The sequence below is a fragment of the Leptonychotes weddellii genome, chromosome 1, assembly GCF_054177405.1.
Source record: "Leptonychotes weddellii isolate Sample4059 chromosome 1, ASM5417740v2, whole genome shotgun sequence".
Lineage (NCBI taxonomy): Eukaryota > Metazoa > Chordata > Mammalia > Carnivora > Phocidae > Leptonychotes > Leptonychotes weddellii.
The window spans coordinates 132,040,835-132,065,853 of NC_138369.1; the positions used below are offsets into that span (position 1 = coordinate 132,040,835).

Genomic DNA, 25,019 nt, shown 5'->3' on the forward strand with positions numbered 1-25,019 from the left:
GATCGGAGTTTCCCAAAAGCCCTGGGCTGGAGTCATCTATTATGCAAAGCCAAATACTTCCTTGTATCTGGGCATCATCAGTCTATTTTCTGACCTTTCACCCTCAACATTCTCAAATCCCTTTGAAGTCAAAGCATCAGTCATTTTGGTCAGGTGTGAAAAAACGTATAGCACGTGCACAGGAATGCTCTGATGTCCACACTGTGCAAAAACATGAACATTTAGAGATCACTTAATCTCTGCTGTTGCGTAATGGGCCTTGATGTAAACATAAATACAGTATCTGCAAAGAAGTCTCCCCATATTTGTCGCTTTAGGGACGGAGGGTTCCTGGTCAGGAATGGGATACCAGCAACACTCGGTCACCTCACATAACCCTTAAGACGAAGCCGAGGGCGGCGGCTGGCGGGCTCTGGCTCTCCCCGGAGTGACCGCGCCGGCCGGCGCTGCCCGGACCTCCTCACCTCTCTTGTCCAGGAGCCACATGAACGCGAAGCAGGGCAGGAAGCCGATGGGTCCCCACAGCACGAGCAGCGCGATGTCCCAGCTGGAGAAGCCATAGGCCTGGCGCGCCGAGTTCTGGATGGGGCCCCAGGTGTTCCAGACCAGGCCCTGCGCGAAGCCCAGCAGCGAGAAGAGCAGCAGCACCAGCCAGCGGCGCCCGTACACCCGCCCGGGACCCGGGGCCGCCGCGGGCAGCGCCGCCGCCGCCGCTTCCCGGCTTCTCCAGACAGCCCCCGGCGCAGGCCCGAGCCCGGGCCCCAGCAGTGGCTGCCGCTCCTCCTCGCTGCTCCAGCCCGCGCCCATGGCGACGCGCGGCCCGCGGGGCCTCTGCCCAGCGCGGTCCGGGGGGCCGCCGACCAGCCCCGCGCGGATGCGGCCGCAGGAGGCGGAGGCAGAATAGGCTGTGTTCGCCCTCGGCCTCTGAGCCGCGCCCGGTGCGCCTGCGCCGCGCGAGCCGGCCAGGGGCTGGAAGGCGGGGCAGGTGCCGCGGGCGGGGAGGAGGCCGGGGTACCGCTCTGGGGCAGTCCCCTCGCGGGCACTGGAGCGTAAACTGAGGCGGTAGAGGGCGTGAAGACCCCCGTCCCTGAGGGAGGACAAGGAGAAACCAAAAGGCGGGAGGAGCGCGGCTGAGCCGGGGAAAAGGAAACTCCCAGAAAGGCTGTGTTAAGAGGAGGTTGGGCAAGGAACCTGGGATTGCTGGAGGAAGTGCCTAAGTTTACATCACGTGTCAGATAAACAACTCGGATACCTCCGGTCACTTAAGCTATTGCTTGCTTCTATATTGGATTTATTATTTTTGTTGGATTTCTAACTTTAGAAATTAAAGGGGGAGATAAGGTAAGATTGAGCTGTTGGATTTGCCCTTTGAAAATAATTTCTTTTTTACAGACAGTAAGTACTGCCTAGTTTTTTCAGTTACCCTTTGTCTTACATACCCAATGAGATTATAAACTAGCCAATTACATTCCTATGTAATTTAAAAAGATATAGGTATCTTTCTACGCGTTGCCTGTCATTAATAGGCTAGCAATAAAGATATGTTGATTAAGACTTAAGAGATTTCTGCCCCTAATGACTTAGATTCATCTCCAGATATTACAATTTTGACCAGACGAAAAGTGAGAAGGGTGGGGGTTGATCTCTTGATCAAGCAGCCGGTTGTTTATTTCATTATACAAATCCAGAAGCCTGACAGCTGTCGATTAGTGTCCTTGAAACCCTAGGTCAAGCGATTTGGCTTGTGTGGGTCGGGAAATGAGTCACGGAGAGAGCAATTAAAGGACGTTTGCCTGAAGTTCGTATTCCCCAGAAGCCACAAAAAACAGATGGAGTCATGTTGCTGCCAGAAGGGCGAGAAAGGTGGAAGAGAAGCGTTAGCTCTCCTGGTAAGAGCGTCTGCAGAGTAAGGCGGAGGCGGAGCCCCCATTCCACTGCTCCGAGCCCCACAGAACTGCAAACCATCCCCTAAAACTCCAATACTGTTGGGTGTAGGAAAGCGGCAAGGCAGATAGGAAGGACCTGACTAAAAAAGACGGGGAGCAGAAACTAATCCAAGAAAAGACTACAAAAAAAGAAGGCTAAACTCTGGGGGAGATACAAAGCGCTACAGCCGAGACCACGTGCTGACATTTCAACAACCTGGGAATCAAAACAAGCCTGCGTGGCCCCGCCCAGCGCCCGTCACGTGACTGCCGCGTGAGTGGTGCTTCCGGGGGAGCCTTGGAGTTGCTAGCGCGGCTCCTTCCTGTCCTGCGACTCCAGAGCCCGGTTTTTGGCGGTCCTCTGAACCCACTCCCACTCCACTCCACTTTTGGGTTGGGGCGGAGCTAGCCATGGCAGCAACCCCGGGGACGACCCCTGAAACGGCCCCCGAAGCTGGAGCTGGACAGGTGGAAGGTAGGCGCCAGGCTGAAGTCAGATCATGAGTACAACCCTGTGCCAGCTCATTCTTGGCACTTCTCCTGTGGCCTGTTGGTCTAGCTCTTATTTCACGTCTCTCCGACACGGCATTAAACTGTGAAGAAATTATTATTTTTTAGTGAACGTGGCTTTTCTCAAATTGAGGCATCCAGATTTCCAGTCATCGTGCAGGCCCTGTATCCCCACATCCTGCCAGGGCTGATTCACGCATGAGGGTGATTTGAATGGATTAAAATTAAATCTGTGAAAGTGGAGCCCACTCTTGAGGTAAATGGAAATATCTGGGACTCGGACTTCTATGAAGAGAGATTATGAGCTTTTGTTAGATTTTGGTGGAACCCTGCCTTAGGTAACCAGTGAGGTTGGGGGGGCCCTTGTGCCAGAGATCTCTGTTAGCCTTTACTGAGTGATTGCTCCGTGCCTGGCACAGTTCTGGGTACTGCTACTGGAGAATCTAGAGACTTCTGATTGTTTATAATAATGCTTTTTTTCCAGTTGAGTAAAGGGGCCTAGAAAGGAAAAGAATGATTAATACCTGGTAATATGAATAATACTAGCAGTACACACTGGGTGAAGGCTGTCACCAGGAGGAGAGATCCCTGTGGGGAAAACATAAATGCTTCAAGGAAGGAGTAGTTGGAGGTGGGTCTTTAAGATTGAATGAGATCGTGACAAACTTAGGTAGTAGTGCGGGGGAGTTGTGGGAAGACAGGGAGCAGAAAAACAGGATGGCTGTGATTGGAGATCAAGTACTCATGTTTACCTAGAGCAGGAAATGACCAGTCCAAGCGGAGGAAACAATTATAATTTTGTCCTGTCTGACCAGTCTCTTGTCCTTATAAACTCCCTTATGTACCCCAAGGATACAATTCTTTTTTTTTTTTTTTTTAAGATTTTATTTATTTATTTGACAGAGAGACACAGCGAGAGAGGGAACACAAGCAGGGGGAGTGGGAGAGGGAGAAGCAGGCTTCCCACTGAGCAGGGATCCTGATGCGGGACTCCATCCCAGGACCAAAGGCAGACACTTAACAACTGAGCTACCCAGGCACCCCTAGGATACAATTCTTGAACTTCATCTATACTTCCCATCCATTGATTCTTACATTTTCTGTACATCTGTACCCCCTTATCCAGTTTATAATGCATGCTCTATTTTGTCATGATCTCTCCTCTGAAGATGCACCATTCCCTTGTCCTTCCCTTCCTTTTATTCTTCTGGCAGAACTCATACTCTTGATGAACCCAACCTTTTGTTCTCTTTACACCTGCACTTACATGGCTGAATTTTTCTGGAAACAGTCCTGGGCAAACTGATGACAGTATAAAATGAAAATGATCAACCTCATGAATATTCATTCAGCATGGGCCTGAGATCCTCTGATTCTATTTCTGTGGTAAGCTTACTTCCCCCCATGACAATTCCCCAAACTCTATATATCCTCTCTTCATCTCTTTCTCACTTTCAATGGGTGACTGCAAGTCAGGTCAATTCTGCATCTAATTTGTCTACTTTTCCCCACCTTCACTATCAGACCCTTGTCCAGATGATCCACATTTCTCACCTAAACCACTGCTATATCTTAAGGCCACGGGATCCTGTTTTTTATCTTGTGCCCCTCCAATCCCTTCTCCATTCAGCAAAAAAAGTGACACTCCCTTACTTAAAACTCTTCAATGAATTACATTGCACTTAGAATAAAATTCAAACTCTTGGGGCGCCTGGGTGGCTCAGTCGTTAAGCGTCTGCCTTCGGCTCAGGTCATGATTCCAGGTCCTGGGATCGAGCCCCGCATCGGGCTCCCTGCTCGGCGGGAAGCCTGCTTCTCCCTCTCCCACTCCCCCTGCTTGTGTTCCCTCTCTCGCTGTGTCTCTCTCTGTCAAATAAATAAATAAAATCTTTAAAATTCAAACTCTTAACCATGGCCTACAGAAATCCTTGGTTTGGGCTCTGCTTATGGCTCCAGGAGCATCTGTTGTCACTCACTTCCTCCTCCTCTTGTCTACTTTTCACATAATTGGCTTCTTAATCTTCAGCTTTCAGAGTATGTCACCACCTGAGTTCTTACCAGACCAACCTATCTAAAACAGTCGTTTTAGTTTTCCCCTGACTCCTAACATCTATTGTTCCTGCTTCCTTCATTTCACTTATTACAATCTGAAATTACTTGTTTATTATTGTTTCCTCCATTTGACCTTAAGTGCCTTAAGGGCAGGACCTATATCTGTTTTATTCACCATATGGCCCAAGCCCAGGCACATAGTGGACACTTAGTACATATTTGTTGAGTGAATGAATAAGGGAACTCTGTGCCAAGTCCAAAGGCAGGAGGAGAAAGAGCATGGCATGGTCCAGGAACCGAAAGAAGCGGGTATTAGAAGTGGTGAGGGAAGTGGGATCGTGAAGGGCACCTTATACCAAGTTAAGGAGTCTGGACTTTATGACAGTAGGAGGCCTTTAAAGAGCTTTAGGTAAGGGAGTAACATGATCAGGTTTGATTTTAGGAGGATCAGGAGGATAGATGGGAGGGAGAAAGACTAAAGAACAGGTACTTACTCTTTAAGCCTCAATTTTGTCTTCTGTAAAATGCATGATTAGTGTAAGAGTTAAAGATAATTGGGGGTCATCTAGCATAGTGTTTGGCAGGAATTACATATTCATTAGTGGCAACCATTTTTATTATTAAAGAAAGGCCTGGCATTGGTGACTGACGGATGTTGAACTGAGAGAAAAGAACTTAGAGAGCTCTGTAATTTTCCAACCTGAGAAACTACACGTAAATTAGAAACCTGAAGAAAAGGAGGTGGTTGGGAGTAATGAGTGAATGCATAGAGTTTAGATTTGGAAAGATGATGCAAAAGATATCAAGCATGCAGCTGGGTAAAAGGAGAGGTTTTTTTAGATTTAGTATTCACTTTCCATAAATTCACCCTTTTAACGTATACAGTTCATTGGTTTTTAGTATGTTCACAAAGTTGTGCAGCCATTACCACTATAATTCCAGAGCATTTCCATCACACTGAGAAACCTGTTAGCTATTCGTAGTCACTCCCAATTAGACCCTCTCCCCAGCCTCTGGCAGTCACTAATCTACTCTCTGTCTCTGTGGATATTCGCCTACTCTGGATGTTCCATACAAATGGAATCATGTAATATGGGGCTTTTTGGGTCTGGCTTCTTTCACATTGCATAGTATTTTCAAGGTTCATCTGTGTTTTAGCATTTATCAATACTTCATTCCTTCTTAAGGCCTAGTGATATCCCATGGTATGGTAATACCACATTGTTTATCCATTTATCAGTTGATGGCATTTGAGTTGTTTGCACTTTTTGGCTATTATGAGTAATGCTGCTGTGAGCATTCATGTACATGTTTTTGTGTTAACATGTGTTTTCAGTTTTCTTGGGCATATATATAAAATTGGAATTGCTAGGTTATAAGATAATTCCATGTTTAACTTTTTGAAGAAGCTGGTGAATCTTTTTTTTTGAGAGAGAGCACAAGCATGGGTGGGGGGCAGAGGAAGAGGGAGAGAGAGAATCTTAAGCAGGCTCCATGCCCAGCACAGAGCCCCATGCAGGGCTCCAGCGCACGACCCTGAGATCATGACCGGATCCGAAATTAAGACACTTGGACATCTAACTTGACTGAGCCACCCAGGTGCCCCAGAAGAAACTGGTGATTCTTAATTTTGAAGTCCTAAGGAGGGAAAAAAATCTGATGAAAATACGGATTTGCTCCCCTGAAAAATGCAGCATAAATACACATTTTTGCAGGTGACTTCGTATTTTTGTATTAGATTCTCAGTATCCTATCTGTGGAACTTTCAATCACATTTTAAACTGTCATCCTCCCCAGAATCACCAGTTTGGGATGACTGCTTATTACCATTACAAAGTAAGTTAAATAGAGAAAATCCTACCGGAAGAGAAGGCTTTGCTTTAAATTACATAAGGCTTATGTGAACAAAGGGTAAAAAAAAAAAATGCATACATTAAATACACAATGTGAAAGGGTCAGTATATTCGGGATAATGATGAATATTGTGGGAGTCATAAGAAAGTTAATTTTTGAGCAAACTTACTACCAGTCCATTATCAAAAAATATTGGAATGTATATTGTAAACAGAAGACTCGTACAGTGAGGTAGAAGACAGACCTTGCCTTAAAATAGCTTGTAAATATAGTTTGGGGGGAAAAGATGCAGATAAAAAGAGTTGTAGTATAAGACATATCCACAAGCAGGAAGGAATTAATTGGGAAGTAAATATTACACACCTTCAGTGCTTTGGGGCTGAGAGAAGAAAGAGCTAATGCAAACTGGATTGGTCTGTACTTCCTAGAGTAATTTGAGTTTGGTATAGTTTGAATATGGAAACGAATGGAAGAGGCCATTTCTGGCAGTCAAGGCTGGGAGTAGGAGTGAGTGGAGAAAAGCCTGAGTCACATAAGGCCCAGAGGGCAGGGAGGAAGGTGAGGAGACAGACTGGTTCTACTAGAGTAGAATTGGTAGCAGAGAATGCAGGTGAAAAGAAGGAAGATTGTGTCCTTTGAAAAACCAAACAAGAGCAGGGTCAACCAGAAATGTTGATGTGAAGAAGAGGGAAATCATGGGTTTCAGTGTTATAAGAAAAAAAATAGAGCAAGGCACCTCAAAGAGTGAGGAAGTGGAGAGAGGTATTGGGAATTTGAAAGTGAAGAAGCTTTAGAATGGTTGCTGTAGGGGCGAGGGTGATTAGGAATCTGCTAGTGATAACTACCATGCTGGGAACAGGCAAGGAACCTGGTGGAGGTGAGCATGGAATTGTGGACCTTTGTTCCACACATTGTGGATCCCTTTGTTTTGAGACTGTTTTTGATTGTGCTCAAGAGCTCATTTTGGAGAAGTAGAGAAAACAAGTCGTTAGTTTTAATAAAACTTCAATATTTTATATACATTGCTAAAAATGAGGTGTGAATTCAGAAAACATTTATTTAGCATCAGTTTATGCCAAACATTGTGCTAAGCTCTAGGGATAGAAAAGTAATCGTCTTGCCTTCAAGGATGTGATATTTTCTCTTTGAAGTAACAGCTTGAAAGTTATTAAAAGCAAAACATGATCATATTGATAATCAAATATATTAGAATCCTTAATTTGAAAATAAAGTGGACCTAGGGGCCCCTGGGTGGCTCAGTGGGTTAAGTGTCTGCCTTTGGCTCAGGTCATGATCCCAGGATCCTGGGATTGAGCCCCTTGTCGGGGCTCCTGCTCAGCAGGGAATCTACTTCTCCCTCTCTCTCTGCTCCTCCCCCTGCTCTCTCACTCCCTCTCTCTCTCAAATAAAATCTTTTTTTTTTTTAAGATTTCATTTATTTATTTGACAGAGACACGGTGAGAGAGGGAACACAAGCAGGGGGAGTGGAAGAGGGAGAAGCAGGCTTCCTGCTGAGCAGGGAGCCCAATGCGGGGCTCGATCCCAGGACCCCAGGATCATGACCTGAGCCGAAGGCAGATGCTTAACGACTGAGCCACCCAGGCGCCCCTCAAATAAAATCTTAAAAAAAAATGTACTTATAAAAAAAAAGAAAAAGGGGACCTTAAAAATGCAAAATAAAGAACCATGTTACTGCTATTATAGCTTATAGTTCATAATATTTTATTTAATAAAGATGATCTGTTTCCTTGGCACCTGGGTGGCTCAGTCAGTTGAGTGTCTGACTCTTGATTTTGGCTGCTCAGGTTATGATCAATAGCCAGAGCACAGAGGATTTTTAGAGCAATGAAAATACCCTATATGATATAATGATGGTTATACGTCTTTATATTTTAGTCCAGATCCGTAGAATGTACAACACTAACACTGAACCCTAAGATAAACTATGGACTTTGGGTGATTATGATGTGTCAAAAAAAAAAAAGTTATCCTGGTTAAAAAAAAAAATGTACCATTTTGGTGAATGATGTTGATAACGGGGGAGCCTATGCATATGTGGGAAGGGGATATATGGGAAATCTGTACCTTCTCAATTTTGTTATAAACCTAGAATTACTCTAAAATAAATTCTTAAAAAACCAACCAACGAACATGAAACTACTTAATGTTAAGAATCAACTTAAATTCTGATTGTGAGATGTTAGAGGATCACACATTGTTTGAAGCTTTTCAGTGAAATTAAAAGTTGCAGTTCTTTGAATCTGATTCTACCTTTCAGACTGAGGTTATGTTTTTCTCTTGGGCTCTGGTAGCTTTAATTGTAGCCAGGTTTATGTCTTGATGAAGAGAAGAATGTATTCTTAGTAACTCTTATTCCAGTCTTTCTTGAAATGAGTAAACATATCATCAGCAGGAAGAAGGCAGATAAGAAGTAACTTGATAAGGGAGGACACTTCATGTAAGAATTTATCTCCTGCTTTTAAAGAAGGAAGATCCCTCCCTGCCCCAGCAACAACGGACTAACCACCCCTTGCAGCCAATGAGAAACCGCCACAACCTCCAACTCTTGTTTTTTGCCAATGAACTTTTGTTCAAAACTTCCCAATTCCCTCCGAAAGTCAGTTTGCTTCTCCTGAATTGTAATTCCCCTGCTATTCCCAAATAAGCGCGTTTTGGTGGTAAAATAACTGGCTGTTTTAAGGTTGACATTCCCAAGGAAAAATTTCATTCCAGAGTTGTAGGGACTTGAGTTTCTTAGAGAGCTGACATTCCTATATGACTGGATTTACTCCTCCTCAGTTGGAGATGCCATACTCTGTCATTTCTTTTTTCATTAAAAAAAAAAAAAAAATTGGCAGGAGGAGGCAGGGGAGTTTAAAGAAAAGCAAAAGCCTATGTAAACAATTTTCCATGCTAGAGCATATATATATAATTCATGTATAGCTAAGTACTTTATATTTGATAAGGACAAATAACAAAAAAACTATACTGTTGAATTTTTTTAACCGTGGTAAAAACCAAATGACGAAAATTTATCATCTTAACCATTTTTAAGTGGACAACTCAGTAGTGTTAAGTATATTCACATTTTTGTGAAACAGATTTCTAGAACTTTTTCATCTTGCAAATCTGAAACTCTGTACTCAGTAAACAACTCTTCTTTCCTCTCTCCCCTCAGCCCCTGGTAACTGCCATCCTGCTTTGTTTCCATGAATTCAACTATTTTAGATACCTCATGCAGGTGGAATAATACAGTATATGTCTTTTTGTGACTGGCTTTTTTCACTTAGCATAATGTCTTCAAGCTTCATTAATGTTGTAGCATATGACAAGATTTCCTTCCTTTTTAAGGCTGAATGATATTCCATTGTATGATGTCAATGGATGTTTGGGTTGCTTCCATCTTTTGGCTATTATAAATGTGTGGCTATGAATATGAGTGTGCAGATATCTTTTTAAGACTGCTGTTGAATTTTTTTGATGAATAGTTAAGATAAATAGCCATTTTATTTTGAAATACAGAAAATTTTCCTAGTGGAATTCTGAAGAGCTAGATGGAAACATTTTGGTAGAAATTTTGAAGATACTTTGGAGCCTTTTAAAGAATTTTAGTCTTTGAGACACTATTCTTTCCAGTATTTTTTTTGGTAAAGATTTTATTTATTTATTTGAGAGAGAGAGCGAGCACAAGAGGGTTGAGGGGCAAAAGGAAAAGCAGACTCCCTGCTAAGCAGGAAGCCTGATGCAGGGCTTTATCCTGGGACTCTGGGATCATGACCTGAACTGAAGGCAGACGCCCAACCGACTGAGCCACCTGAGCACCCCTATTCTTTCTACTATTAATTTCATTTAAAATATAGATGTACTTTTCCTTACTTTAAGTGTAGGACCAGTATTTGTTTTGAACTTACAAGTACTATTTATGAGTTCTGGCATAAATGGATTAACGTGAGGAGGAGAAGATGATTTTCTGGCTTGACTGGGCAAGAGTTACAAATGTAAGAAGATGGGAAGAAGAGGATGTGAAGTGTCCAGCACATAACTGTCTCCTGTTCCCAGCCTGAACCTGCTTGGGTGTTCACTATCGCACCAAGCATTGGTATTGGAAAGATTATGTCATAACAGCCTCAACACTTCTGTTTATGGTTTCGTCAGTGGCACCACCTTCTAGACCTTGAAATTCAAAGGGTTTATGACTGATCATCATTTTACTTAAGCATCATTTACTTAAGCATATAAGTTAACAACTTATATTAACTTTTAGGAGAATTTTCTTGGTGTATATTGACATTTTTAAAATAGTGACTATAAAATGAAAAATTATCGTTGGTGTAAGTTTTACTATTTGGTCTTTGGTATGAATATAGTCATTTTGTTAAGTAGTACTTGCATAGTTCCATCAGTGTTTTTCTGATGTGGTCTAGATGTTCATTATTTTTTACCCTAATATCTACCATTCCAGAAATTTTTAAATTTCTTGTATATACAGAGTTGTTAGATTGATGAAACCATCATAGGCTTACATGTATATATTTAGAAATAATTTAGATTACTATGCCAGGACCCAGTTTTGTGACCTGCTCTTCTGTCACATTCTCAAAACTTTTAAATAAGATTTTAATAAAATCTAATAAAATTTAATTGAAATTTTATAGTTATTAACATTTCTATTAAAATTATACCTGACATGAGAGATGAGTTAATTTCAGTTTCAGGATCTTTGTCTTTGTTGTATTCTATCAATATTAGGAACGAATTCTGGAAACTTGGTAAGTTTTCCTTATTCTCATCTTGAATTCTAAATCTCAGATACAAATCCAAGCCAGGTATTAATTGATGGAGGAAGGCAGATTGCTAACAAATTCAGAGAAATTAGGTTTCAAATTATCATGTAGCTTGCATTAATTAAAGAAAAAATTGCTGAGAAAGAGGCAATTTGCTTTTTAATCATGTTTCACTATCTCCAAAGAATTAGTTGAAACCAAAGCTTTAATAAATTGTAAGAATAACATGCTACATTTAGAGGGAGAAAAGACTATGTGCAACACCTAGATCACTAATCTTTTTTCCAGCAGTTTCTAAGTCATTTCATTAGAAATTGTTGCTTGCTGCAAGTTTAGACCTAAATATACTTATCCTTTAAAGGCTGTCAGGGTTGCTTCAAAATTTTTATGCTCTTTGCAGATATTCCTGGCTTGGAGTGACTGAGTGCATCCCTAGGCTATTTAATTAATACAATGTAGATTGCATTCTTCTTTAAAGGAAGTTGTAACACTTTAATTTGTTAATTTAATGGCCCAGTTCATTGTTGATTAAACTATCAGAAACCAAATTACTTTTATGTCACAACCAACTGATTGTTTTATTTCATTGATAGGCCTGAGATTCTGTAAATATGCCAATTTCTTCTTATGGTGAGCATCCTACTGCCTGTTCTGTACACACTTTATTGCACTTTTTATTCATTTAGCAAACGTTTGAGCATTTAATATATCCCAGTCACTGGGCCAGGTGCTTTCTCAGCAAATTTTAGTTTTTAAGGTCTCTTGTTAAATAACTTCTGGGATGTCTGGGATTTTTAAATCAGATCATTAACTACTTTTTTAAAAGGCATTATGTTAGAGGAAAAAGTATTTCTTTGAAGCTATTCAAAAAGTAGTGCCAAAACACTACTCATGTGTTACTAATGACCATGTATTTATTTGTGGAAGGGTGGCAAGATATATGTTACCCAAATATGAGAACTCTTTGGGGAACGTTCAAAGCCAGATCTATTGGCTCTGATTAAAATAAGCAGAATAGGGACGCCTGGGTGGCTCAGTCGGTCAAGTGTCTGCCTTCGGCTCAGGTCATGATCCCAGGGTCCAGGGATCGAGTCCCGCATTGGGCTCCTTGTTAAGGGAGGAGCCTGCTTCTCCCTCTGCCTGCCACTCCTCTGCTTGTGTGCTCTCTCTCTCTCTCATTCTCTCTGACAAATAAATAAACCTTTAAATAAAATAAAATAAAATAAGCAGAATAAATGACTCCCTACCCCAAAAGGACTGGTGCTTCTCTTTTTATCTGCCCTTTAAAGTTCTAGAAAAAAAGTGTTCAAAGCTTGAATATTTTGTAACTATAGAACTGAAAGAGTGCTACAGGTCAGACCAGCCATGATTCATTCAGTGTAAGTCACAGAGTATTTTATAGAGAGAATATGGTTGTCCTTGAAAACAATAGCCTCAGAAGGCAAGGTGTTAAACCAGTTATGAACTAGTAACAATCTTGACTATAAGAATTACTTTTTATATGTAAAGGGATTTAGGAGGTAGAATTTTGCTGGTATTGATTTAGTGGCACAAAGATGGATGTTTTTGCATTCTTTCAGCTGAGATTTGCAATTTCCTGGGCTTTTGTTTGTTTGTTTGTTTAAGCCCAATGTGGGGCTTGAACTCATGACTCCAAGATCAAGAGTTAAATGCTCTACCACCTGAGCCAGCCAGGCGCCCCCTGGGCCTTTGATCTCTCAAGGTGGCTAACCATTATGTCTGTTTTCCAGGCAAAATGTAGGAGAGAAGGCTAAGGGCAAAAAGACTGACTAGGCAACTTCCAGATACATCTCTGGCCGCTTGTATCTGTGTAGGAGTCTGGGAATTGTAATTTTTCAGCCACACTCGTTGCGCAGAGTTCTATTAGTAAGGAAGAAGAAAGTGGGAATGGGATAAGGTAGGCAACTAGAAGTCTCTACTACAGGTATTATCCCACCAACCCCTGTCCACATAGGCACAAACCAAAACATGCCTCTTTCCCTGACAGCACACCTGGATTTATTATCCATTAATTGGTCTACAGCTTTCCGAAACTTACCTCTCTTTTCAGATTATACTGTCTCTCCTGAGTTTGTAGTGTTCGTGTAGGTCCCACAGTTTGAATTCTCTGGAAGCAGGATGGTGCAGTGGAAAGAGCACTGCACTTGGAATCAGGGAACCTGACCTGTAGTTCCAGTTCGTCACTGGTGTGTTGAGCTTTGACATCTGAGCTTCCTATTCTTCTTTTGGATAATGGAGATAAAATGTCTTCTCTGCCTGTTTTGTAGGCTTCTTAGATGATCAGATGAGCAGTTTTAATGTATATAAACGTACATGGCAAATAGTAAAGCATCATATGAAGAAATGCATTATTATGATGATGATGATGTTCAAAACCAAACTCTTCATCTTCCCACCAGAATGAGCTGCTGCTTCTAACTTTTTTTTATGTCAAGTCACAAAGTCTGGAAACCTCAATATCCCTTATGGCTGCATCTGCCTCCCACCCCACATCTTTGGTTGTAATAGTCTTTGATACTATTATCTTAGTATTTCTATATATCTACCATCTCTACCCTCCTTACTGCCCCCTCCCCACGTTGTTCAGGGCCCTACTGTAACACTTTTTACTTGGCTAGTACAGTAGCTCTCTGAGTCAATTCCAGTCTCTGCTTCTCCACACATTTCTCCATAGCCCTCATTTTTATTGCTAATGAATATAAGGTACCACGGGAAAAAATTTACATAACATTTAGTAATATTCAGTAAATATTTTTCTACTTTTAGACATTAGGCTGTTTATATTTTCAGTTTTTATATTATGGTAGTAGATATTTTATGTGTATATGTATACATATATAATATATATGAATATTCATATAGCTGATGATTACTTTGTTAAAAGCAAATTCCTATAACATGAGTTACTAGGTTAATGGGTGGTTATTTGAGACTTCTGCTTCATTTTTACAGTTGTTTGCCAAAGGATAGTACTAATTTATGTGCCACAAACAACAAAGTATTACCATGAATGTATTACAGCTTCTCACAGCCTAGCAAAACTTAAAAAATATATAATAAAAAATGCGGCTTGTCCCTTTTTCATGTACACGGAATCCAGGCACTCCAAGTCCAGGAAGGTTTGGTGGGTCGCGATCCAGGTAACCTTGTACTTAACATTTATAGGCGAATATGGTTCAAGTCCCCTAATGTGAATTTATCAAACATGTCAAAAGTGGAAAACAAGAACCTCAAGGAAGGATAGAAAATTTTATTCCTGGTCACATCCTGTTTCCCTTATAGGCTCCTTAGCACTTAAAGATAAGCTTGGGGCTTCATTTCGAGATACCCAAGGGTGTCTTCTCTCTTCCTCCCCCCACCTAGCCCCCAGCTCTTCTACTGCCTTTTCCCTCTGAGTGTCCACCCTTATCTCCTCACTTGGGAGCCCTGACTGTGTAGACAATGACAGACTGTCCTCACATGTCTTGCTTACTTTCATCAAGGGCTTAGGGAAGGATTCTGAGTATTTGCCCTTGTCTGAGCAAAGGGGCCAAATTGACTTAAATTTTCATTTTCTTTAAAAACAAGCCTTGCATTCAGACAAGTGCAAATTACTCAAATTCCTTGATGACTCCTTCCCCATCCCTCTTCCTTTTATCAGAAAGTTTATTTTATTTTTATTTTTTTAAAAATATTTATTTGAGAGAGAGAGCGAGCAGTGGGGAGGAGCAGAGGGAGAAAGAGAAGCAGACTCCACACTGAGCAGGGAGCCCGACATGGGGCTCGATCCCAGGACCCTGGGATCATGACCTGAGCAGAAGGCAGCCGCTTAACCAACTGAGCCACCCAGGTGCCCCAAAGCAGAAAGTTTAGAAGAAAGTTGGATGATGGAAGAATTTGGATTATTATATGAGCTTTTCTTAATTTTTTTGAATTAAGTGTAATTACAGAATGGATAATGAATTAGAGGGTTTAGCTGACTATTCTAGAGAATCAAATCTAGAGAATCATAAATATATGCTGATGATATATATATGTATCTATATATCAGGAGTGAGAGTATGAAGTATTTTTTGACTTTCCCAAAAAACTTTCCTTTTAAGATGTCTTTAAGGGGAAACTTACTTGTTCTTTTATTTAGCAAATACTTATCATTACATCCTATCCAAGATTTACTTATAGTCTATGATTCTGTGAAATTTATTGAAGTACTCAGTAAGTCACAGTATTTGTTTGTACATATCCCATATCCCTTATACTGTTTATGGATGCAATTGAAGTCAAGGATTAACACTGATACCCATCCTAGTACATCTTTTACCTTTTTAAATCGTGAATGAATCCCCCCCTCACCCCTTTGACTGATGTATGAATTCAGTAGTCTTTTTGGGTAAACACATGATATAGCAAGTAGAATTATACCTGACTCCAGCAACTCTAGTTCTAGAGTAGTTCCCATCAGCATTTCGTATACAACCCTCTATTTAGGAAATACAATTTTCAGAAAATTGTGTCTTTTAAAATTTAAATATAGTTGGAAAGCCTTTTTTAAAAACATTTTTTGACATGAAAATTGTAAATATTTTCCAACATATGAAAAAATCATTTAAGAATTACAGTTTTTGAGGTCAAATATTTATGTAAATAGTAATAAATGAAGTGTAAAATGTAGTATAATTGCATAGAAAGATTTATCATAATAGAAATGATATTAGCTATTTTTCCTTCATATTATATGAAATAACTTTATAGTTATCTATTTCTCTTCTTAGGTGAACACGTCAAACCTTTTACACCAGAGAAAGCAAAAGAAATTATAATGTCTTTACAACAACCTGCAATCTTCTGTAACATGGCTTTTGATTGGCCAGCACAACACTGGACTGTTAAACACCTTTCTGAGGTCCTTCATGGCAAGCAGATACGATTCAGGATGGGAATGAAAAGAACAGATACAGGTAGGACTACAAGTAATCATCATAATAATGTCTCTTTAGTAGCATTCTCACATTCTTAGCAGTGGTTTCTTTATCTCTAGAGAATCCTTTATTTCTAATCCTGTTTTTGACCATTTGCAGATAGGAAAGTTTTATTGGAAGTTTTAGAAGGACAATTTGTGTTAAGATTTTTTTTTTTTAGGGGCGTCTGGGTGGCTCAGTCGTTAAGCGTCTGCCTTCGGCTCAGGTCGTGATCCCAGGCTCCTGGGATCGAGCCCCGCATCGGGCTCGCTGCTCGGCGGGAAGCCCGCTTCTCCCTCTCCCACTCCCCCTGCTTGTGTTCCCTCTCTCGCTGTGTCTCTCTCTGTCAAATAAATAAAATAAAAATCTTCAAAAAAAAAAAAAAAATTTTTTTTTAGACTAAACCTGTAGTTGATAACATTATACAGTTGATAACCTTATAAGTTGTATTTGTTCATGTATCATGGACCACAGATACTTAATATTTGTTAATGTGTTATTATTTATGTTCCCCTGTGACTGAGAAGATGATTACTAAGCTTATGGTCCGTTTTACTTTTGACTCATGTAGAATGTGTCCTTTTATTTGTGGCTTCAGGCACTATATTTATAGTGCTTACTCTTGGTTGTAATTTTCTCTCTCTGTTCTATTCAGCTGCCTGACCTCTACAGTACTGCATAAATATGAAAAGTATGTAAAGCTGTCTTTTTTTCATCCTCTTAAGCAATTAGATTTTGCCAGCTTCTTCTTCTTCCCTGGAGACTTGTAACATTTTGATATTTTGCCTTATAGTCAGATAACACAGTTACTGTTAACTCTAAAAATAGTTAATTTAAAGGAAAGAAACAGCGCTGTTTTTAATCTAAAGGAGTCCATAACGATTGTCTGGCTTTAGAATGTGTATAACTTCTATTTTGTAGTTTGGTGTCTAGAGTTTGGTAGTCTAATGTTTGCAGCATTGCTGTGAAGTGGCTCTATGAATATCTAATAACTCAGAAGGAACTAGAAAATTACCCAGTTTCCCTTCTAGCTTCTCTAAACTTCGTTTTCTTGTGTTGACCTTCTCGTACATCTCTCAAGAATTACTTGGTTTTTGGTGTCTAGAACCCCCTTGTATTCATGGCAGGTAGAGCAGGATTAATACCTAAAACTCTTTGGCATCTCATTCTAATCCCAGACCAAAATGTTTACTGTATTTTAAAATTAAACGCTAGACCAGCAAAAGGCACATAAAAATTTAGCTTGTGCTTTTTCTTTCTTGATTTTAGTCAAATAAATCTCCCATCCACTGAGGTGTCTGTTAGACAGTAATTTGGAGATAAATAGGAACTGTAATTTTTTTCTCATACCTGATTAGGCTCCAAATACAATACGACCACTAATTGCTAACAGTTATTGAGAGCTATTGTGTCAGGCACTCTTCTGAGTGCTTTATACATTTTAATTCTCTTAATCTTCTTCAAACCCTCTTAGAATGGTACTATTATAAGCCTATTTTGTAGATGAGGCACAGTGATTTGACATTTTCAAGCTAATACTTAAGCATAAATGAAAAAGAAAGTAGAAGGTCTCTGCAGTTGTGAGCAACTGCTCTGTTTTTACTAAAGATAATTTTTAAAAAAATTTAGATACAATTCACATAAAATTTATCATTTTAAAGTATACAATTAAGTGGTTTTAGCATATGCACGATGTTGTGCAACCATCATCACTGTCTAATTCCAGAACATTTCATCACTCAATAAGGAAGCCCAGTACCCTTTAAGCAATCACTCTCCATTCCACTTTACCCCCAGCCCCTGGCAACCACTAGTCTGCTTTCTCTTTTTATAGATTTGCCTATTTGGGACATTTCATATAAATGGGATCATTCAATACATGGCCTTTTGTGTCTAGCTTCTTTCATGAGCATGTTTTCAAGATTCATCCAGGTTGTAATATATACCACGTTTTGTTTATCCATTCATCAGTTGATGGACATTTGGGTTGTTTCCACTTTTTGGCTATTATGAATAATGCTACGATGAACATTTATGTACAGGTTTTTATGCGGATATATGTTTTCATTGCTCTTGGGCTTATACCTAGAAGGGGAATTGCTGAGTCATGGTAACTCTGTTTAACCTTTTGAGGAACTGCCAAAAGGTTTTCTAAAGCAGCTGAAACATTTTACGTTCCCACCCCACTGTATGAGGGTTTTAATTTCTCTACATCTTTGTCAATACTTACCCTATTTTTTATTCCAGCCATCCTAGTGGGTGTGAAGTGTTATCTCATTATGGTTTTGGTATGCATTTCCCTAATGACTAATGATGTTGAGCATCTTTTCACGTGTTTATTGACCATTTGTATATCTTTTTGGAAAAATGTCTATTCAAGTCCTTTGCCCATTTTCTAAGATTTTACTTATTTTTGCGCACGAGAGAGAGAGAGAGAGAAAGCGTGCATGCACGCATGCACAAGTGGAGGTTGGGGGGGTGGGGAAGGAGCAGAGGGAGAAGCAGACACCCCACTGAGCAGAGAGCCCCATGCAGGACTCCATCCCAGGACCCTGGGATCATGACCTGAGCCGAAAGCAGAAGCTTAACCAACTGAGCCACCCAGGCGTCCCTCCCATTTTCTAATTGAGGTGTTTTTTGGTTTGGGGCTGGGAGGTTTGGTCTTTCTGTTGTTGAGTTTGAAAGAGATCTTTACAGGTCTTCCTCAACTTATGATGGGATTAAGTCCTGATAAACCCATCATAAATTGAAAATATCTCAAGTCAAAACTGCATTTAATACACCTAACTGAACACATGGGTGGCTCAGTTGGTTAAGTGTCTGTCTTGGGCTCAGGTCATGATCCCAGAGTCCTGGGATCGAGCCAGCGTTGGGCTCCTTACTCAGCGGGGAGTCTCCTTCTCCCTCTGCCCCTCCCCCTGCTCATGCTGTCTCTCTTTCTCTCTCTAATAAATAAATAAAATCTAAAAAAAAAAAATACACCTAACTTACCAAACATCATAGCTTAGCCTAGCTTACCTTACATATGCTCAGAACACTTACTAGCTTACAGATGAGCAAAATCATCTAACACAAAGCCTTTTTTTTTTTTAAGATTTTATTTATTTATTTGACACAGAGGGAGATAGTGAGAGAGGGAACACAAGCAGGGGGAGTGGGAGAGGGAGAAGCAGGCTTCCGGTTGAGGAGGGAGCCTGATGCGGGGCTAACTCTGGAATCAGCTTGCATGGGTTCAGATTCTGGTTTACCATGTGACTTTAGGCAAGTTACTTAACTTCTCTGTATCTTACAAATGTTTTCAAGATTAAGTGTGTTTGTATGCATAAAACATGTAGAACAGTGCTTAGCACATAGTAAATGCTCAACAAATGTTATTTAAAAATAGAAATAATTAAAAAATAAAAGTATGACTTCCTCATTGTAGAGAACATTGAAAAAAGAGGAAGATCCAAAGAAATTTAAAAACACTTTGTCCAAGAGAGAACCACTAGTTACACTCTGATCACTGTTTATGCAGGACTTTTTGTATTTTAAAAATAAAGTTGTATTAATTTTCACGGCCTGCTTTTTTTTTTTTTCACATCACATGTCCTGAGCAGTTTCTCTTGATGCTAAATGTGACTTTTAAATGGCTAACACTGTGTTGTATGCTAGTATCATGATGAATTTAAAATTTTTTCCTTTTGATTATTTAGATTGCTTAGAAGCTTCAAATTTATAAATAAGACTATAGTGAGCATCTTTGAAAACAAATCTTGCTCAAGTTTCTGATTATTTCCCTAGGATAGATTCCTAGAAGGAGAATGACTGGGTCAAAGGGTGTGAATGTTATCACGAGTTGCAGCACTATGCATGAACCTTCTTACACCAGAAACCTGAGTCATCTGATTTCCCCTCTAAGTGGTGTCTGGTGACCCTGTGACTTACACCCTAAATATGTAGCATATCTACCTGCTTCTCTCATTCCCCATGGCCATCTTCTAGGCGGGGTTACCCTACTCTCTCTCACCAACATAGTTGTAGTAGTCTCGTCCCTGGTCCCTCTGCACCCCCTGCCCTCCCCATCCAGGCCATTTGTCATATTGAAACCAGAGACAGTTTTTAAAAAAAAACAAATCTCATCCTGTTTTTCTTTTTAAAACCCTTAAGTGTCTTCCATAACCCTTACGCTAAGGGCCAAAATTTTTGTGTGGTGTAGAAATCCCTGTTTGCCTCATCAGCTTAATCCCTCTCCCTGAGCTTGGGCCAAACAAACATTTTTTTTTCCAGCTTTTGTATTTCCAGAGGTTTGCTTCTCCTTTCTTCAAGGCCTTTGCATACAGAGTCCAGCCTTTCTTTTCTGCTTTCCCATTTTCCCTTACTGCAGCTTTCCCTGGTTAACTCCTCTTCTTCCTTCAGATCTTAGCTCAAATATCATTTTCTCATCTAAGTCTTTCCTGATCACAGCGCCGCTGCCTCCCAAATCAGGGGCAGCTACTCGTTGTACCAGAGCACCTTGTATTTCCCAGTAGCACTTAGCTCAGTTAGAATCACGTGGTTAGTCTGTAAGTAATTAACTCTTTAAAGTCTCTCCTCCCCTCAAGAAGGCCTCCTTCGCGAGGGCCTGGGTCAGGCCTCACCATGGGCTGAACACCAAGTGGACACTCAGGTATTTGTGGAGTAAAAGAATGAAAGGCCTTTGGTACATAAGGCAAAGTGCTTCACAGAAAGGTGGTTTCCATTTACTCTCCTGTCAAAACATGCGAGGGTGCCTGTTTTGCCACTCCTTTGCCCAAACTGAGATTTATCTTTAAAAAAAAAAATTGGACTGATATTTTTATGTAGTCCAATCTCATTAACATTTTATTCTTATTTTATTTACTTAGAAATTCTTTCTGTATCTTAAAAATAGGTAAATATTCTAATATTTTCTCCTAATAGCTTATTTCCCTTTTACATTTTACTCTTCATCCTTTCCTTATTTATTTTGATGTATGGTGTTTGCTGACTTTTTTAGTTAAGTTGGAAATAACAGTACCTTTTATTTCAGTATCATTTACTGAATAATCCTATTTACCCCTACTGACTTTAAAATCATCTTTATTATATTACTGTATTCTTATAAATTCCAGCATCTGTTTTTGGACCATGTATTGCGCTATCAGTTTTGAAGCCAGTAAAACATTTCTTAAATGCTATTTTAGCAACTGATATATATTATAATATTTGAAAGAACAATTCATCCTCCCTAATTACTCTTCTTTCTCAGTATTTTCTTAGATGTTATTGAATTTTATTCCTCTAAGTGAATTTTAGAGTTAAATAATGTACTCATATTAAACAAATCCTGTTGGGATTTTAAGTGAAAATTCATTAAGTGTTGTAAGTTAATTCAGAAAGAATCTACCTTGTGATAATACTGTTATCTTACTACACAAGAACATGTCATTATCACTTAGCAAGTCCATTTCATCTCTCAGTGAAAAGATTGGGGTTTTCATACAGGTCTACAAATTTTTAAAAATATTATAAATATAAACTTTTTATAGCTGGTATGAAGGAAAATATTTTTACCTATTATATTTTTCTAGCTAGTTGTGATGAGTAGATTTTTAAAAGCCATTTATTTTTGTATGTTTATTTTTTTATCCAGCTATTTATTAGTGTATGTAGTTTTTTAGTTTATTCTTGTGGGTTTTCTAGGAAGACAGGCACCTGATCTTATAATCAGTGATAACTTTGTTTCCTTCCTATTGAATGTATTTCTTATTTTTGTTTTAGGTCTTGGTTTGAGTTTTTCTAGAATGCTTGAGACAACAGTATTAGTAATTATACTATTTGAATTATATGTATCTCTTAGTTTATTTTCGGAAGCAGATAATAACATCTCATAGCTCTTTGAAACTATTCTGGATCAAATTCATTTGGATCATATGGGCCCAGTGGCAATACGATACCTCAACTGGCAGTAATTTGGGAAAAACAGTTGTAGAAATAACCCTAAGCATTTGTAGATGGGGGTGCAATGATGGTCAAAAGTACCCACATTCCATGCAGTGTTTTTGCTTGTAAAATGATGAAGTCTAGGGGCGCCTGGGTGGCTCATTCGGTTAAGTGGCTGTCTTTGGCTCAGGTCATGATCCTGGATCCCTGGGATGGAGCCTCAGTGTTGGGCTCCCTGCTCAGCTGGGAGCCTGTTTCTCCCTCTCTCTCTGCCCCTCCCCCTGCTTGTGCTCGCTCTCCCTCTCTCTCTCTGTTAAATAAATAAATAAAAGCTTTAAAAAGAAATGATGAAATCTAACAAAATGGAGAAATATTTGTTTCCCTACTCTGCAAAACATATTTTAGGACTCCCTTTTATGAGGGTTGAGGCAAACTCAACTGACACACTACTTCCAAATCCTGAGCCCAGTTGAGCTTCTTCTTACCTAACACTTTGACAGTAAGTGGGATGAAAATTGCAGCTGCCTAGGCTACTTCAATGTTAAATGAAAGAACAATAATAATAAAGTTAGAAAGGAATAATTGCATTGCAGGAAATAAACTAAGAAAACCAACTGTACTACCCAGAAAGAACTTGTCATGATAACAGAATGAAAACAGTACCTTTGGTGCTGCTACTTCCAGGAAGGAAAAATTCAAAAGATTCTATTTTGAAATCACTATGTAAATGTAAAAAAGTCTGTCATTTCCATTCATTCTGTTCATTGTAATTTTCTCCTGACAGTAACAGTTGTCACGTGTAATTTTTGCCCTTTTAGATTTTAATTTTTTAAAGTACAGAACTTGCTGTGACAGAGAACAAAGTCCCTTGATAAGGCTGCAGTGCAGACATGCCTGTGAAAACCGGCCTACTATTGTACCCCTCAGGGACAAGTATCTCAAGTAATGGCTTTAGTATTCAGTTCGATCAGTTGGACTGAATTTTATGAAGTGAAAACTCATAAGACAGTGTAATGACTTCAGGCTTCCGTTGGAGCTTACTGAAATGACTATAAAATGACTCCCTATTTCCCAGAACCATGCAGCTTTCTTGCCACATGGGTTTTTGTTTGTTAAAAAACTCTGTGTATTCCTATGTTGTTGGGGTACATTCTTTTTTTTTTTTTTAAGATTTTATTTATTTGAGAGAGAACAAGCAGAGGGAGAGGGAGAAGCAGGCTCCCTGCCAGGCAGAGAGCTGGACTCGGGGCTCGATCCCAGGACCCTGGGATCATGACCTGAGCCGAAGGCAGACGCTGAACCAACTGAGCCACCCAGGTGCCCCTGTTGTTGGGGTAAATTCTTAATGATGATGTTGTTAATATTAAGAACATATATATATATTGATGGGTTACAGTGGCAGGCACTGTTCTGAGTGCTTCTCAAAAATTGTCGAATTTAAATAGTTCTTAATATTGCAGATTTTTACCTTTTAGATAAATGCACTCCTGTAAAGTCTTCCTGCTTCTCAAGGTCAGATGACAGGTTGATGAAGTAGATGAATTAGGATGACTCTTTGACATACACCCTCCCCTCTGTTACTTCTCCACCATTCTGAAGTTATAGGAAAAAGAGAGGAGGGGGGAAGGAAGGTCAAGATAATCCTAGGCAGTTCAGGCAGAAATGGAGGGAAAAGATAAAAGCTGTTGAAAGAAGAGTTTGAATACACTTCTCCTCTTACTACTAATTTGGCTAACTTTTGAAGTTAATATAAGAATCCGAATTAGTTCCTGTTACTGAGCATCTGCTATGTTTCAGGTATTGTGCTAACTGATTTACATGCAGGAGATCTGTATCACTTAAAAGGATTTCATGCTGATTATAATCAGATTTCTTGAATATTAACTTCCCAGTGTGCATTGAAAATATTCTGCTTGTTACCAGAAAAATTTCATTTTATCACTATTTGGAAGAATAGTTCTTATATGAATGAGTCATCCCCATAATAACAAACCCTTCTGGACAGACAATAGACTTCTCTCTAAGCTTTCCTGATCAACCCTCTTCTCTGGGTCTTTGCCTTTTCCTATGTGTCTGTGGCACAAAATTTTGCATTTAATTAGGTAATGCCTCAAATTTCCTATTATTCTGGCTAAAGCTTTGTCTTTGTCTAAGTATGTTCTCAATTCAAGAGTATTACTTCTCTCTTTTATGTTCCCACAAGCCTGAGTACAGTGTTAGTTACAAATTAGGTACTTAATAAACGATTCTGAAATAAATGAGTTAATGAATAAATGAACAGACTTTAAGTTGCCATTGGCCACTTAATGATTCTGAGGAGCTATGTATGATATATGTGCAATATAAAGTGAGAAAATTTTCAAAAGATGTCATTGCTTTTTTTCCTTTTTAATCTGAAGAAGTAGCTCTCAAATTTTTGGTCTCAGGATCCCTTTGCACTTAAAAATTATTGAGTTCCCCAGTACAGAGAAGATTAGCATGACCCCTTCACAAGGATGACATGCAACTTCATGAAGCATTCCATATTTTCTGTGATATTTGGAAACTCAATAAATGCTGTACCTGGGGCACGTGGGTGGCTCAGTCGTTAAGCGTCTGCCTCCGGCTCAGGTAATGATCCCAGGGTCCTGGGATCGAGTCCCGCATCGGGCTCCCTGCTCGGCAGGAAGCCTGCTTCTCCCTTTCCCACTCCCCCTGCTTGTGTTCCCTCTCTCGCTGTCTCTCTGTCCAAAAAAAAAAAAAAAAAAAAATCTTTAGTATATGTGCTGCCGAAGCGAGCACACACAAAAAAAATCTTTAAAAAAATAAATGAATGCTGTACCTTTAAAAAAAATTGAGTTCCCCAATGAGCTTTTGTCAGTGAGGATTATATCTAGTGATGCTTACCGTATTATAAATTAAAACTGAGACATTATTAAAATACAAGAACATAAGTATGTATTCCACTAGTTGTGAGAGCAGTGACATCAACTAATGTCATGTAGCTTCTGGTGAACTCCACTGTACACTTGTGA

At 39.7% G+C, this 25,019-nt stretch overlaps 2 protein-coding genes and 1 pseudogene across 3 annotated transcripts in view; 2 read left to right on the forward strand and 1 right to left on the reverse strand.

Moving 5' to 3' along the window:
* The window catches only part of SLC49A4 (solute carrier family 49 member 4), a 71,103-nt gene extending 69,985 nt beyond the window's left edge, over nt 1-1,118 (reverse strand). Inside the window, exon 1 of the mRNA XM_081833025.1 lies at nt 465-1,118. Coding sequence (XP_081689151.1) covers nt 465-807 — 343 coding nt within the window. The 5' untranslated portion in view covers nt 808-1,118. The remainder of the gene's footprint in view (nt 1-464) is intronic.
* Nucleotides 1,119-1,510: 392 nt separating this feature from the next.
* The window catches only part of HSPBAP1 (HSPB1 associated protein 1), a 60,537-nt gene continuing 37,028 nt past the window's right edge, over nt 1,511-25,019 (forward strand). Inside the window, exons 1-2 of one of the 2 annotated variants that reach the window (XM_006743387.3) lie at nt 1,511-2,400; nt 15,898-16,083. In XM_006743387.3, coding sequence (XP_006743450.1) covers nt 2,337-2,400; nt 15,898-16,083 — 250 coding nt within the window. In that variant the 5' untranslated portion in view covers nt 1,511-2,336. Of the gene's footprint in view, nt 2,692-15,897; nt 16,084-25,019 lie in introns of both variants that reach the window. The other variant, XM_031039226.2, reaches the window with a different exon arrangement.
* Nucleotides 24,465-24,535, forward strand: LOC115944319 (U6 spliceosomal RNA; annotated as a pseudogene).